Source organism: Triturus cristatus, chromosome 10 (assembly GCF_964204655.1).
Source record: "Triturus cristatus chromosome 10, aTriCri1.1, whole genome shotgun sequence".
NCBI lineage: Eukaryota > Metazoa > Chordata > Amphibia > Caudata > Salamandridae > Triturus > Triturus cristatus.
In genome coordinates, this window is record NC_140593.1 from 1,145,132,412 (window position 1) to 1,145,147,771 (window position 15,360).

The following is a 15,360-nucleotide window of genomic DNA, read 5'->3' on the forward strand; positions in this document are numbered from 1 at the left end:
GAATTGGATGGACGTTTATTCACCACATTTTTGGACATGAGGATGGGATGGTTTATTCACAACACAAGTGAATGTTCTGTTGATGCTGCCTAGCAGTGCAGCTGATCATTCTCAATGCGCCTCAATGTGGATGGAGATTTACAGTAGGACATGAAGCACACCCTCAAGTTAACTCCTACTGTTGGTCAAAATAGTGTTTGAAGGAGGGCCCCTGTTGCTCTCTCCTTATTCAAGGACATGTCTTCTATGTGGATTATGGTGACCTGATGAGGTGTTTCCTGCCTCCTGGGACAGAGAGAAACTCATTTCCACTACTCAACACCTTCTTAAGAGGCCTCATAGCTGAAATTATCTCTCCCACTCTGAAACAATATCAGAGGGTCGCCTCTTTATAGTGGGCACCACCAGCGCCTTGATCCCACCAAAACCTATGTGGACAGATGGTTTGGGACTAAACCTTCAGCGTGAACTACAGTCTCCATCGCTTGCGGTTGTCATGGGGACTACGGCCAGAAAGTTGTAAGAGGCTTTTTCTGCTGCGATGCAGACGGGTCACTGCTATATGGGAGCAGCGGTGTAATAATAAGGCTGGAGGTGTGTGCTGGATACACAGAGGGATTGAGTCTGGCACTGCCGGAGAGGTGAGACGGGTATTCTGGATCGTGGGGGCAAGGGAGGTGAATACTCATTAGAGTGACTGATGGCAGGTGGGGTGTGACTGCAGGAGGGCTGTAGTGGATACTCTGCTGTCACTATTGGGACTGTTTTGTAGATCTCCGGGGTCACTGCTGGGGGGTGTAGAGGGATGCAGAAGAGTACTGAGGGTGAGTGCAGGGATTAAATACCTACAGGAGTCATTACGGGCGAGCACACTGTTAGTGGGGTGTGGCAGATGCTGTGTGGTCACTGCAGTGAGGAATCGAAAACTCCTATGAGTTACTGATGACAAGCCGTCTGGAGATCACTGCCGGAGAGGTATGGCAGGATACTCTGAGGTCACGTCTGGAGGGCTGCAGGGGATGGAACAGATACTCTGGGATCACTGCTGGTGGATATGCATAGGGTCATTGCTGGAGGGCTGTGAAAGATACCCATATGATCGCTAAGGGTGCGGTGTGTGGGATAGTGTGACGGATGAAGGGCTGTGGGGGATAAATATTGGGTCGTTCTTTGAGGGATTCAGGAGGGAGCACTTTAGGGCCCGCACTGGAGGGCTGCAAAGAATATTCATAAAGGCCAATGCTGGAGTGGTCAAGAAGGTGCTTTGAAGTCACTGCTAGGGATGACACAGATACTTTATGCATCACTGCTAAATATTTGTTGCAGTTACTCATGGCAGTTACTACTGGACATAGCCGCCGCTGGCTCGAGTGGGGTGGCAGATCCACACTGGGACCATTGGTGGCCGGGGTGCAGGAGCATCATCTGGAGTCGCTGCTGGAGGAGTTTTAGAGATATTCACATGGGTCACTAGATAACTTGGGTCAATGCATGCGCATGATAACCACAATCATTCATTAACAAAGGGCACTCAGTGCTGCCTTTTCTACAGCGGTGAAATCCTCCACCCCACTCCACTCTGGATGCTCACCTTAGGGACTGCAGCCTGGAACATGATGTGCTGGGTAGGCTCTGGTGCCGTGCTCAGTATGGAGAGTACTAAAATCGTCACATCAGGTCGCTCAGGGGCCGTCTCTGAAGACACGTGTAACATGACCTTCAGGCCATTGTGATCGTACACAGTGACAGGGACAATGCTACCTGCAGAAGAAAGAACACGCAACATGAGGAGAATGGGACCATCCCCTCCATAATGAGGGCAGAAAAGAGTAGGTGTAGACAACACACCATGACAAAGACTCTGCCATCTTCACAGCACATACTACTGCCTCTGCCATCATTCCACCACTTATTACTGCTTCCGTCATCATTCCGGCACATACTACTGCCTTTGCCATCATCTCGGTACATACTACTGCCTCTGCCATCATCCCGGTACATACTACTGCCTTTGCCATCATCCGGGTACATACTACTGCCTTTGCCATCATCCCGGCACATACTACTGCCTCTGTCATCATACCGGCACATACTACTGCCTTTGCCATCATCCCGGTACATACTACTGCCCCTGCCATCATCCCGCCACATACTACTGCCTCTGCCATCATCCCGGTACATACTACTGCCTCTGCAATCCCATCATCCCAGCACATACTACTGCTTCTGCCATCATCCCAGCACATACTACTGCCTCTGCCATCATTCCACCACATATTACTGCTTCCGTCATCATTCCGACACATACTACTGCCTCTGCCATCCCATCATCCCAGCAGATACTACTGCTTCTGCCATCATCCCGGCACATACTACTGCCTCTGCCATCATCCTGGCACATACTACTGCCTTTGCCATCATCCCGGCACATACTACTGCCTCTGTCATCATCCCGGCACATACTACTGCCTCTGCCATCATCCCGGCACATACTACTGCCTCTGCCATCATCCCGGCACATACTACTGCCTCTGCCATCATCCCGACACATACTACTGCCTCTGCCATCATCCCGGCACATACTACTGCCTCTGCCATCATCCCGGCACATACTACTGCCTCTGCTATCATCCCGGCACATACTACTGCCTCTGCCATCATCCCGGCACATACTACTGCCTTTGCCATCATCCCGGCACATACTACTGCCTCTGCCATCATCCCGGCACATACTACTGCCTCTGCCATCATCCCGGCACATACTACTGCCTCTGCCATCATCCCGGCACATACTACTGCCTCTGCTATCATCCCGGCACATACTACTGCTTACTAACAGTAGGTTGTGTGTAGGCCACTAGAGCCCCGGCACTCTCATTGGCATTTGTTTTCTATTTTAAACAAATGAACTTGATAATGTTTTGCTAATCAAAAAGGGTTAACTGCGTCTTTGTTGGTTGCCTGCACCCTGCTTTTCTACGTAAAGGTGCAGGAGGACGGTGCATGCTGACTTTTGTGTTCTGCTCTCTTACACCACTAGAAAGGGGAGAGAACTCGGTGTTATTCGGGTGATTAATGGTTCAGTTTATTGCAGAACAAATCTCAGAACATTTTCTGGAGCAAGTATCCCATGAAGTGAGATCTTGCTGAGTAAGTGGTCTTTGTACCCATTCCAAACTTAACACTGGTCAGAAAGGAAGCAACCCCGGAAGTAGGTTGGCTTACTTCCGGTCCTTGCCTTCTATTATGTTTTCTATTTACTGTATATATATATATATATATATATGGAATTACAGGTGGGTAGCTTTCAGCAGCGGGGTTGGTTTCCACCAATGGGGTCCAAGTGTTTCAATGACAATCTGAGTAAAGCTCTAAATTGTCTTTTAGAGCACACATGTGGCAAACAGCTCTTAGTCGATAGGTAGCCATCTGTAGCTTTAGGTTGTAAATGCCGCTCTCTCCCACCGAGTCCTTCCTTTCATTAGCTGCAGGGCAGGCTTTACCTCTGGTGGCGCCCGGTTCGACAGTCTTATTTGTCCGCCCCCCCAATATGAAGACCTTCTCCATTAATTCTCACTACCACTCCCCAATAGCGCACCTCATCTCTCCATAGCCTCTCTCTGACATACATTTAATTTTTTATAGCACTACTCATAGTTCAGTCACACTCAGTTCTGTGACCTGTATGGTACACGTTCTTTGCAGCAGGCACATTAACCCTCTGCGCTACTTTATGATGAGTCAAAACGGGCACTAGACAAAATTTCGACCTCTCATCAGTAGGAACATTAATCACCAGTTATCTTTACATTTTTATTGTTGCCTGAAAACAGCTGGACACACAAGGAAGTTCACATGCTTTTAACCCAATAGTTACTTTTAATACAGCGCCCCCTACCAAAGTCAGCACCAGGTGTGACTGCTCGTGTCGCACCGCCTTAAAACCGGCCCTGATTAGCGTAGTCTCAAGAACTAGCAATCCAGAGTGAGAGGAGGTTTTGAGGGGGCAAGCAAAACAGAGGCTTAGTGTTCTGTGGACCTCCACTCAACCCTCAATAGGTCTGGCCTTGGCAAGTGTGCATTTTTTAATTATTGTATTTTTTTCTAACATATGTAATATGCGAACCAATTGGCAAACAGATGGAAAAAAAAGGAGTGGGACACCAGCCCTGACATTGATGTGCACTCCTTTTTCAGGCGGCTGTGCACATGTGATCAGGAACAAAATGCTGTCACACTCAGTAATCCGTGGTGTATGATTTGGTGGGTGGAAGCAAACTGTGAATAGCAGTTGAACACAGCAATGGACAAATGAAGTGAATATAAGACCTTGAATTAATGCATACTTGAAAGTTTTGTTATTATGATTTGTTTACATAACATGAGGCTGGCGAGATGGCCAAAGCTGTCACTAGGCTATACCTAAAAAAGACTGCCATCCTGCCACTGTCCCCTACCTACATCTGGGATATCTTTCCACTGCTTTCAAGAGTATGCTGTTGATTCTCCCAGAGGGAAAACCAGTCCGCAGCAGACACGGTGGGGTCATCAGCCGCTCTGTCACGGTCACAGGTCATTAGTTGACTTGGCAGAGATCTGCAACATCCCTTGGAGGGAGGCCTGGAAGGTGGTGATAGGTAATGCCACTGCTTCCTGCAGACATATAGAGACCCCGGGCAGGCAGGGGATGACGAAGAGGCCACCGTTCAACACTCACCATACCACCAATATGGCTTATTCAACACTCGCTATACCACCAGTATGGCTCATTCAACATCCGCCATACCACCAATATGGCTCAGTCAACACTCGCCGTACCACCAATATGGCCGATTCAACACTTGCCATACCACCAATATGGCTCAGTCAACACTCTTCATACCACCAATATGGCTCAGTCAACACTCGCCATTCCACCAATATGGCTCAGTCAACACACGCCATACCACCAATATGGCTGATTCAATACTCTTCATACCACCAATATGGCTCAGTCAACACTCGCCATACCACCAATATGGCTCAGTCAACACTCGCCATACCACCAATATGGCTGATTCAACACGCACCATACCACCAATATGGCTCAGTCAACACTCGCCGTACCACCAATATGGCCGATTCAACACTTGCCATACCACCAATATGGCTCAGTCAACACTCTTCATACCACCAATATGGCTCAGTCAACACTCGCCATACCACCAATATGGCTCAGTCAACACACGCCATACCACCAATATGGCTGATTCAATACTCTTCATACCACCAATATGGCTCAGTCAACACTCGCCATACCACCAATATGGCTCAGTCAACACTCGCCATACCACCAATATGGCTGATTCAACACGCACCATACCACCAATATGGCTCAGTCAACACTCGCCATACCACCAATATGGCTGATTCAACACTCGCCATACTACCAATATGGCTGACTCAACACTCGCCATACCACCAATATGGCTCAGTCAACACTCGCCATACCACCAATATGGCTCAGTCAACACTCGCCATACCACCAGTTCACTTAAGGCTCTGGAGATCAGTATGAATCAGGGCGGGGAAGGGGAGGGTCTTTGAAAGATTGACACTATGCCACGTTCAAGCACTGGAATGCCACAACAGTAAACAACCAATTGGCTGTTCACAGTTGTGATGTTACTGAAGTGAATAATTAAAAAAAGATTCTTTGTTTCCAATCATGGCTATGACTAGGAGCCCAAAGCAACAAATGTATTCATGGACTTGCCCCTTCCAATTTCTACTCTTCGATTTTTGTTTACATTCTGTTTCTTTCTTTGCTCTCTTCAAATTAGCCTGCTTGTTCCTTGACCCAGTTCATCTCTCCGCCTGCATGATGAATGCTGTTTTTTTTTGTTTTTTTTATCTATCTAAATTCACAATGTTGTTTCCCTTCTTGTATTTCATTCATGATATGTCTTGTTTCAACAACTTCTTGAGTGGTTGATTTGACGAAAGAGCTACATAAATACAGTATTATAAATATGGAAATTTATTTTTAAGGGGCAATGTATGAACGCTTCCATGACACCGTAATGAATCTTGCCTTACATCCTAAAGTTTGCACCACTTGCTGGTTTGTGCATCGCTTCCTGAGCTAAGATGATAATCAAAGACACCTCACTTAAGTAATATTTCTACTCCCTCAATGCACTTCTGCATGATTGGCACAGCACAGGATCTCACTTACTAGGTCGGATGGACTCTAACGGGATGAAGAGGCTGTCCAGGGAGGCACCGGGGGTGGTAGTCGATGGCAGTGCAGGCACTGGCACCTGTTGACGCGGTCCCTTTGGAGTCCCTGCACAAGAAGAGTTCTTTTCACAATGAGGCTGCATCTCCATATTGGGACCAGGCAGGTCAAGTGCGGAAAGTCTATCCCCAGAAAAGTGTCTAAAAAACAGAAAAATGCAAGGCAAAAATGAGAAACTAAAAAGATCCATGAGTTTGCCTGAAAACTACTTTTATAGCCCGCTTTCACACACATCCAGGTCATAGTCAGTGTATTGTTCCAATGGGGCTTCCAGGCACTTCTCATAAGGAATAAATGCGCTTCATGGGATCTTACCAACATACTCGCACTTTCAAGAAAGACAACAGCTACTTACCTGTATAAATAGTTTCCAACCTCAGTTACAGCTTCACATGGTATGCAATTTCTTCGATTCAGTTGTTGGTAGGAAATGTGCAAATTGTTTTCCACAAATACATTTCATGGCAGGTAACAAAGTGCATGTTTGTAATAAGATCCCAGAATAACGTGGGTGAGTGGTCCACCAAACCCAGGCGACAGGGCTACTTTTAGAATAATGTTTTGTGTCTCTTCTATTGGTGGATATGTTTATTGCTGGTTGTCATCGAATTATGATCATTTATGTCTCGAATGATTATTCCAGACAAGGTACTGAATTTTTGCAGTGATTGGATCTATCATAAATATATAGGGAGAGTTCAGGGGGGGCCTGCAGGGCCTAGCTATGTACTGGGTTTGAAGTAAGAGCATTTTCTGTGCATCTCTCATTGTGTCACTTCTAATGCAGTCATATTTTCTAAATGTATGCACATATTTTAAAGTTTCTGCTCTGCTGAAATCTAGAATTAATAGAATTGTTAACCCATGGCTTCTTCTGCTTTAGGTCTTAAATGTAATATCTTCCATGAATTTTTAAATAAACATTTTCCAGTTTCTTCAAGCAGTGCTAAATCTAGGAAAATAATTTTGTCCACAATAGTCAGTCAATGGATTCTCCTTCGGATTTAGTACTGCCTTCTGAAATCAAACAAACTTTATTTATCATATAAATCACCATCCATCTGCCCCTACCTCTAAGTCAGGCCCTTCAACTTTGTCATCTGTGGTTCCATACACTTTCCTAACCAGGGCAAAGAAGCAACAACACTAGGCGCTCTGCAATGTGTGTGGGGAAGCAGGAAAACCTGCTAAACTTAAAAGGTGCTCAAGGAAAAGGAGGTTGGTTACCAAAAATACCCCAAAACATCCCTTAAAAAAGGGGCAAAATACAAGATCACCAATCTAATCCGATCACTCAAGTTGTAATAAAGAGTCAATAGTAATTCACAATGTCAATGATATAAAGTCCACTTTAATCCACTTAATCTGTTCGGGTCACAACGAGGTGTAATCCACAAGTCTTCACAATCAAGGTTAGTAGAGTTGCACACAGTCGTAAAGCGATCCAATGTAGTGGATGAGATGATGTAAACAGCATACAATGCTCTAGCCAATCGCACGGTTCAGCCAACACGTGTTTCTTCGTTAGGTATGTTATACCTCAACTTCTTCAGGGCTGCTTATTTCCTTGGAACTCCGTTCAATCATATCAAGGAGTGATCATTCTGGGGAACCAGCTCAGTACAGCCGTGACCCAAAAGAGTCAGTGTGTCAATATAAACCCCCTCTAAAATTGCTTCAAACTTTTTTCTTCATAAATGTCATCTGTGGCACTAAGTAGACCCGCACTGCGGATCGGGAATAGGCTATTGCTCTTTTTGATTGAGACTTTCAGATGTTCTGTGGCTCTGTTGTTGTTTTTATTGCTAATTACATTTGTAGTCACATCACACCCTCACTGAAAACAGCTGATTCTCCATGTACCTATATCCTAAAGAGTAGATCATAAAACCTATGTTTTTCAAGCCTCAAATGCCTTTTAGAGGAATGGTAAAACACATGGCATGACAGGGACCCACATCACATGATGTACACATACACATGCATGTTCCCTGAATATAGAGCTCACACAGACCCAGCTTACTTTAGTCAGCACATATCTTCCAGGCCTTTTTCTCTCAACTCACTACCTTGCCCAAGGCACTGCCAACATTGAAGTCATGAAGACTGAACAGATAAAAAGGCTGTGAATGTGCCTCAAACGTGAAGAACTTTAGATATAAGTAAGAATATGTCCTCAAAAATTACTGGTTCCATGAAACTTAGCAGCAGATTGAAGAGCTGTCTAACACGCACTGTACATAGTGTAAGGCTCACACCCTACATGTTAGAAATCATTTCCTTGCTTGGATAAAATGTTGCTTCAATGTCTGTGGCTCTCTGTAGGCTTGAGTATATTTTACAAGATGTTGGGAAAGAGTCCTCTTGAAAACATGGTAGAAAAAAATTAACAGTGGGATGTAAGGACCAGCCCGAAAGAGTAGTGGGCTGCTGACATGTGATGGTACAAGTTGTGAAAGAAGGCTTTTTGCCATTTCAAGACTGCAGAATGTGCTGAGAGGAGATCGCGTGATCTGAATCTTTTCAGAAGAACCGATCATTTATGAAGTTCAGACTTTCTTTTGCAGGCCATGTCTGACAAGGTTTTTCTTTCACTTGCCACGTTTTTAGATCGTTTATATACAGTTTTATTTTATGCTGGGGAGGTCCTGGTTTTGCTGTGGGGAATTGTAAAATGCAAAGTGTAACTTTTTATTGTGCTATTGGGGATGTGCTCATTACTTAGGGGGGAAGGTAATTTTTAAAATCAAACGCTGCTGTTCTTTTATCTAATTGGAGCCTCCTCAACTCAGGTCTGTAAACCAAATCGCTGGCTCCATTATTTTCATGTTCCTTGGTGGTGTGTGCAACTCCGCTTTTTCATAGTGCTTAGCGCCATTTTTCTTGTGCCATTTGCGAGTAGCGTTCTAGCTTTCGCACACCACTCGCGCCCACTCATACCCTACTTAATGGGTGAGTCTCGGACGCGCAGCGGATGCGCGCAGCGGGCACGCCGCTGGCGTGCCTAAGGCGCGCCTAAGGCAAGCCCGTCTGCGCCCGTCCGCGCCAAGTCAGCGGCAGAGGCCAGTCGTGCTGCCCAATTTGCACTTACTAGCGGAGCCAACTTCCAGATGACAAGTGAGTTCCTTAAATCATTTCGAACGCCCCCCTGTCCTTGTCTTGGGGACAGGCCCCCACCCTTTAGAGCCGATTTCTTGTGTGCTGACTGTGGCTTTGCCTTCAGTCCTGAGCTCCTCTCGGGTCTCACTAACGCTCCGAAAAGGCACCGTATGAAAGCCGCTTTGATCAATGCCAGATCAGTGAGGAAACATCACTCTGAGGTCTCCGAACTACTGACGGAAAATGCCCTTGACTTATTGTTTATTACAGAGACCTGGTTGGACGCTGGTTCCAACCCCATCATTGCATTGGTCACCCCTGTTGGTTTTAAATTCTGTAGGGCTGACCGCCCTGCTGGCAGAGGAGGTGGTGTAGCGATCCTCTATTGAGAGAATTTAATATTGAATAGCGAGGTTTCCACCCTATGGGATGGCTGTGAGGTCTTGCATTTTAGCATCCATCTTTCGGATCACTTTACATTAGGCGGTTCTCTTATCTATCGTCCCCCTGGCTTAGCCAGTGCGTTTTTGAAATCATGTGGGGATGCGCTAGCTGAACGCTCATTACGTTTTTCCCACTATGTGGTTCTAGGGGATTTAAATCTACACCTTGACCAACAAGATACTAAAGAGTCGGTTGCTTTCCTTGACTCTCCTCAACTTGCTCACCTTACCCAGTGGGTTTCTTCACCCACGCATCAGGGTGGCCACATTCTCGACCCTATTTGCGCTAATTTCCCATTGGTAGTGGACGATCCTGTGCCGGTCCTTTGGTCGGACCATTTCTTCATCAGTTTTAACTGGGACACTAGTTGGCCAGTTCAGTCTCTGCGCTCTCTCCGTCCTCCGTCGTTTACTAAAATTGATCCTTCTCAATTTAAGTTCTCTTTGGCTGCTTCTAGGCCTCCTCGCCAACAAGATCTTGCAGGGTGTGTGGTCGGGTTCACGAGGTGGATTGCGGATGCAGTGTCCTCTTTTTCGTCGCCCCGCCCATCCAGGCTTACCAGGGAATCTCCCTCTGAACCGTGGTTCCTGCCAGAGTTGAAAATCCGGAAACACGAATGCAAGGTGGAGAGGGCCTGGCGCTCTAGTGGCTATTGCCCCTTGGCAAAGCTTACGTTGAGATCTAAACAAAAGAGCTATTATGCAGCGATTGCGGTGGCAAAAAGTCAATACTTTACAACGCGGATTGACCAGGCGAATAATAACTCCAAAGAAATCTTCTCAATAGTAAAAAGCTTTATGTATCCGATAGCCCTGGTGCGCCCCGATCCTGTTACAGAGGATTGGTGTAATATACTGGCCAGGTTCTTTCAGGACAAAATTCTGGATATTCAATCTACCTTTCCCACTAACACTCATACATCTGCCCGAGGTATCTCTGTCTCTCGGTCACCGGAATCGTCTCACAATTTCTCCTCTTTTTCGGTGGTGGATTTTTCTACTTCTCTTAAAATGTTGATGGCCTTAAAATCTGGCTCGCCCACAGATCTCTGTGCGGCCAGACTTTTGGCTTCCGTTGCGGACTGTGTTAATCCGGAGGTCAATCAGATTATCAATATGTCATTGCAGGAGGCCTGCGTTCCATCTTCTTGGAAGCAAGCTAAAATTCTTCCCCTTCTCAAGAAACCATCTTTGGACCCTCTCTCCCCAGGAAATTATCGTCCCATTTCTTTGCTTCCTAGCCTGGCCAAGGTTTGCGAAAAGGTGGTCACCAATCAGCTCACGGATTATGTGGAGGCCTCCGGTCTCCTCCATCCGGCGCAATCAGGGTTTCGGGCGGCTTTCAGTACTGAGTCTGCCTTACTGGAGGTGTCGGAGGCAATTAGAGAGGGCCTTGATGCCGGTGGGAGGGCAGCGTTGGTTATGCTGGACCTCTCGGCGGCCTTTGATACGGTGCCTCATGCCCTGCTTCTCGATCGCCTCCACGAGATTGGAATCTCTGGGTCGGTGTGGGGTTGGGTTAGTTCCTTTTTAGAGGGCCGCTCTCAGCAGGGATGGCTTCCCCCTTGCGCCTCGGCACCACAGATAGTGGCTACTGGCGTTCCTCAGGGGTCATCCCTTAGTCCCCTCCTCTTTAACATCTATGTTACTCCGCTTATTTATCTGGCCGAAACCTTGGGGGCTAAGGTTATGGCCTACGCGGACGATACTCAACTGCTGTTTTCATGGGGTCGAGACGAGGTCTCTGTCCTCCCTGCTCAACAGTGTCTTTCCTCGGTTTTTCGTTGGCTCACTCAAGCTCAGCTTAAATGTAATGAGGAGAAATCGGAGATCCTCTTGTATGGCTCCTTCCCGGACGACTTCAGAAGGACACTAAGGCCTCCTGGGTTTCCACTTCCTTGTTCTAAGGGTGATTCTGTCAAGAACCTTGGGATCTGGTTTAGCGAGAACCTGATTTTTTCCTCGCAGGTAAAGAAGCTAACAGGCTCCTGTTTTAGCATCCTCAGGTCTTTGAGGAAGTTTCTTCCTCTTTTGCCCAGAGCTGCAAAGGAAACTGTGGTTCGTGCGCTAATCCTCTCGCACCTTGACTATGCCAATGCATTGTATGCTGGCATTCCGGGTTACCTGTTGGATAAATTGCAGGTGATCCAGAATGCGGCTGCCCGTCTTCTGCTGGGCCTTTCAAGCAGATGTAGTGTGCGCTCACACTTGCGATTGTTGCATTGGCTTCCTGTCAAGGCCCGCATAAAATTCAAAATCTTATCCATTGCGCATAAAGCCTTGTATGGTTTGGGCCCTTCCTACTTACAGAATAGGCTGGCCTTTTATGCCCCGGTATGACAGCTGCGTTCGTCTTCTCAACTTTTGGCAGAGACTCCTCGTTTTAAGCGCTTAAGACTGGGCGGCTGCTCTTTCTCACGGCTGGCGGCTCAGGCTTGGAATGCTCTGCCATTGACTCTGAGGGGTATTAAAGACCCTGCGATTTTTAGAAAGCATTTGAAAACCCTCCTATTTTAGTCCTCTTATCTTTGGTTGTGTTATCCTTGTCTGGTTCGCGCCGGGACACTCCTCGGAGTATCTGTGCACGTTACAAGTGCATATAACATAACATAACATAACATGTTACATGGATGAACAGACAATCTCATCCATTCCTATCCCCTTCAGTCTCGCTCGCGGGTGTAACTGAACTAAAGAAGCAATCCACTTTGCCTAAGCCAGAGCGGGCACTCGCGATGAAAGATTGATGAACTCTGGTTCATTATAATAGATTTGTCCTCATTTCAAGAGCATGTTCTTGCTTGTGTTCTATACTAAAACTTTCCCAGAAACGGAAACGTGTAATTTTTATATATGGCCACTAAACAGGCATACACAAATCTTGGAAATGCATTCAAAAAGGCACCCTCCAGGACAGGATCTCACTTGTATTTATAGGCCAAAAATCTTAGGTACTTCCACCGTATGTCATTTTTTCTTATTTACTCTTCACCATTTAGCTTCTTTTCCGATTTTTTTAAAGGCATAACACTCTATCCATTCATTTTCCTGTCTACTGCAACCCTGGGCGTAGTGGGCGTAGTGAGGCTACGTGAAGCAATACGGAGTGGGGGCAAATCTACGTCCACCCGCACACTTTGCGTAGCCCCACTTCTTCCTCACGAATGTGCATGCGCGGGCGCCCGCGCATTCGTGAGGAAGAAGATATCCAGGAAGCAGAAAGATGGAGCCCCGGGACGCGGCAGCCCAGGTAAGTAATTTTTCTTTATCTAATGTTTCTAATAATTGTAAAATGAGGGCGGGAGGGAGGCGGGTGGCGGGCAACTCTGCTCCGCCGCGGGGTGTGCGTAGTCTGCCCCTGCTACGCCTACTTTGCGTAGCGCAAAGTGGGCAGTACTACGCACACTCCATGGGCGGAGCAGAGCACTGCGCCCACCCTTAGTCTACCGTTTAGTCGAACAGCTGCAGCCTTGTCTTTCTGGAAAGGGTGAACTTCTTGGGTCCCAAAATAACTCATCTCTAGCTCTTTTATCACAATTACAGCATACACACTCTGTCTTTGTGCAAGTGAGAGGTCAACCTCCACACAACACCCTGCTTTCCAAGATGCAGGTGTTTTTCTGTTACTCTTTGTTCTCTCACATTAGACACATCATACAAAGCTGACCCTGGCACTACTTCCGCCTTGGTGAATGATGAAGTGTCTCTGCCTTCATCCACGTACTAGTCTAGAACAAAGCCTGACTCTACCAGGATGATGTTTCCTTACATCCATTCTTCCTTGTGTCAGTCACAGTATATTTCTGCAGGTGCTGTAACGTTACAAAGTCTGTACATTTAGTTGTATATTGCAGTCATGGCTGACAAACATGTGAAAACATGTTGCATCGGTACCAAGGTTCCAAGGTAATGACCCCAACACTAAGGGCCTGATTCCGATGCGGCTAGGAAGGCCTCCTAACAGCATTTGCTCCGTCCAAATCGGATTGGGAACGTGTCTTTCCGACCGAGTCGGAAAGGTTTCCGACCAACTGAGTGCGATGCGAGTTAGGCATTAGGAATATCCCAATCCGAACCCGACGGCATTTGGAATGACCGAGCCATACGGAGCAGAATTGTACGTCTCTGCGGGCCGCGGTTCTGAACGACCGAGTACCATCATGGATTTGGACAGCCCTTCTGAATCGTGCCATCTGACTCGAATCGGCAGTCGAAATCAGATTTTGGGGGCCTGTAATGGGCCCCCTGTACCTGGAACCTTTCCAATCGGGCCCGTAGGGATACTCATGGGTCCCCCTTACCAGCCATGCACAGTGTGGCAGGCACCAGGGGATTCCTGCCACAGGGTGCCCGATTTTCCCCAGTCACCCCTTTCTTCAACGGGAGCCTATGCATTCGGTCGGAACAAAGGCTCCTGTTGAAGTCAATGGAATTCCAACCAAATCGTATCTGGAAGCATCCGGATGCATTGTACTCGCTTGGTTGGACTCTCCCGATCCGATTCGCTCAGAAACCATTCCCAAACCCATTTGGTCGGGAAGCTTTCCAAACCGCATCAGAATCGGGTCCATAGTCATATCATTTGTGACATCTGTGCAAGCCATCCACTGTTCAAAAACGTGTGATACTACTCTCTGTTCACACGGTCATTGTGGATGATAAAGAATGCCAGCCTCTGTACACTCCAGTTCGGAGTTGAGTAGTCAGTCTCTTTTAATATCAGCTTGGGTTGAAATGTTGTAATAACGCCCTCGGTTTGTACCCACCCTAATAGCTGTAAAAAGACTCTCTGATTTGCAAGCTCTTTTCTTCAGCCCTGCGTCTCATAATGGGTTATTCAAGTCCTTGACTCCAGGCATGGCTCCCCTAGTTGTAATAACACTATCTGTTTCTACAAGTGCTTCACTCCTGTACCCTGGGTGTGGTAGCTGTACTAATGCATGCTGGTTATGTAAGTCTTTCACCTCTACCCTGGTTCTCCTAGTTGTAATAATACTCTCTGTTTATGCAAGTACTTCACTCCTGCACCAGTTGTGGTGGCTGTACTAATAAGTGCTGATTATGTAAGTCCTTCACTCCTACCTTGGATCCTATAGTTGTAATAATACTCTGTGTTCATGCAAGTAATTCACTCCTACCCCGGGTGTGTTAGCTGTACTAATACTTGCTGTTTAGGTAAGTCCTTCACTTTTACCCGAGTCTCATAATTTTAATAATACTCTCTGTTTATTCAAGTCCTTGACTCCAGGAATGGTTCTCCTAGTTTTTATAATACTCTCAATGTATGCAAGTACTTCACTCCTAAGTGGTGGCTGTACTAATACTTGCTGTTTATGTAAGTCCTTCACTCATACCCTGGGTTTCATAGTTGTAATAATACTCTCTGTTTATTCAAGTCCTTGACTCTAGGCATGGTTCTCCTAGTTGTAATAATATTCTCTGTTTATGCAAGTGCTTCACTCCTGCCCGGATGAGGTAGCTGTACTAGTACTTGCTGTTTATGTAAGTCCTTCACTCCTGCCCTGCGTCTCATAGTTT

The 15,360-nt window shown here is 46.6% G+C and overlaps 1 protein-coding gene across 4 annotated transcripts in view; it reads right to left on the minus strand.

Moving 5' to 3' along the window:
- GGA2 (golgi associated, gamma adaptin ear containing, ARF binding protein 2) overlaps positions 1 to 15,360 on the minus strand; it is an 86,324-nt gene that overhangs the window by 16,463 nt on the left and 54,501 nt on the right. For all 4 annotated transcript variants that reach the window (XM_085629502.1, XM_085629500.1, XM_085629501.1 and 1 more), the window contains exons 14-15: positions 6,218 to 6,420; positions 1,592 to 1,761 (exon numbers count right to left, since the gene is read on the minus strand). In XM_085629502.1, the coding sequence (XP_085485628.1) occupies positions 1,592 to 1,761; positions 6,218 to 6,420 (373 nt within the window). The remainder of the gene's footprint in view (positions 1 to 1,591; positions 1,762 to 6,217; positions 6,421 to 15,360) is intronic.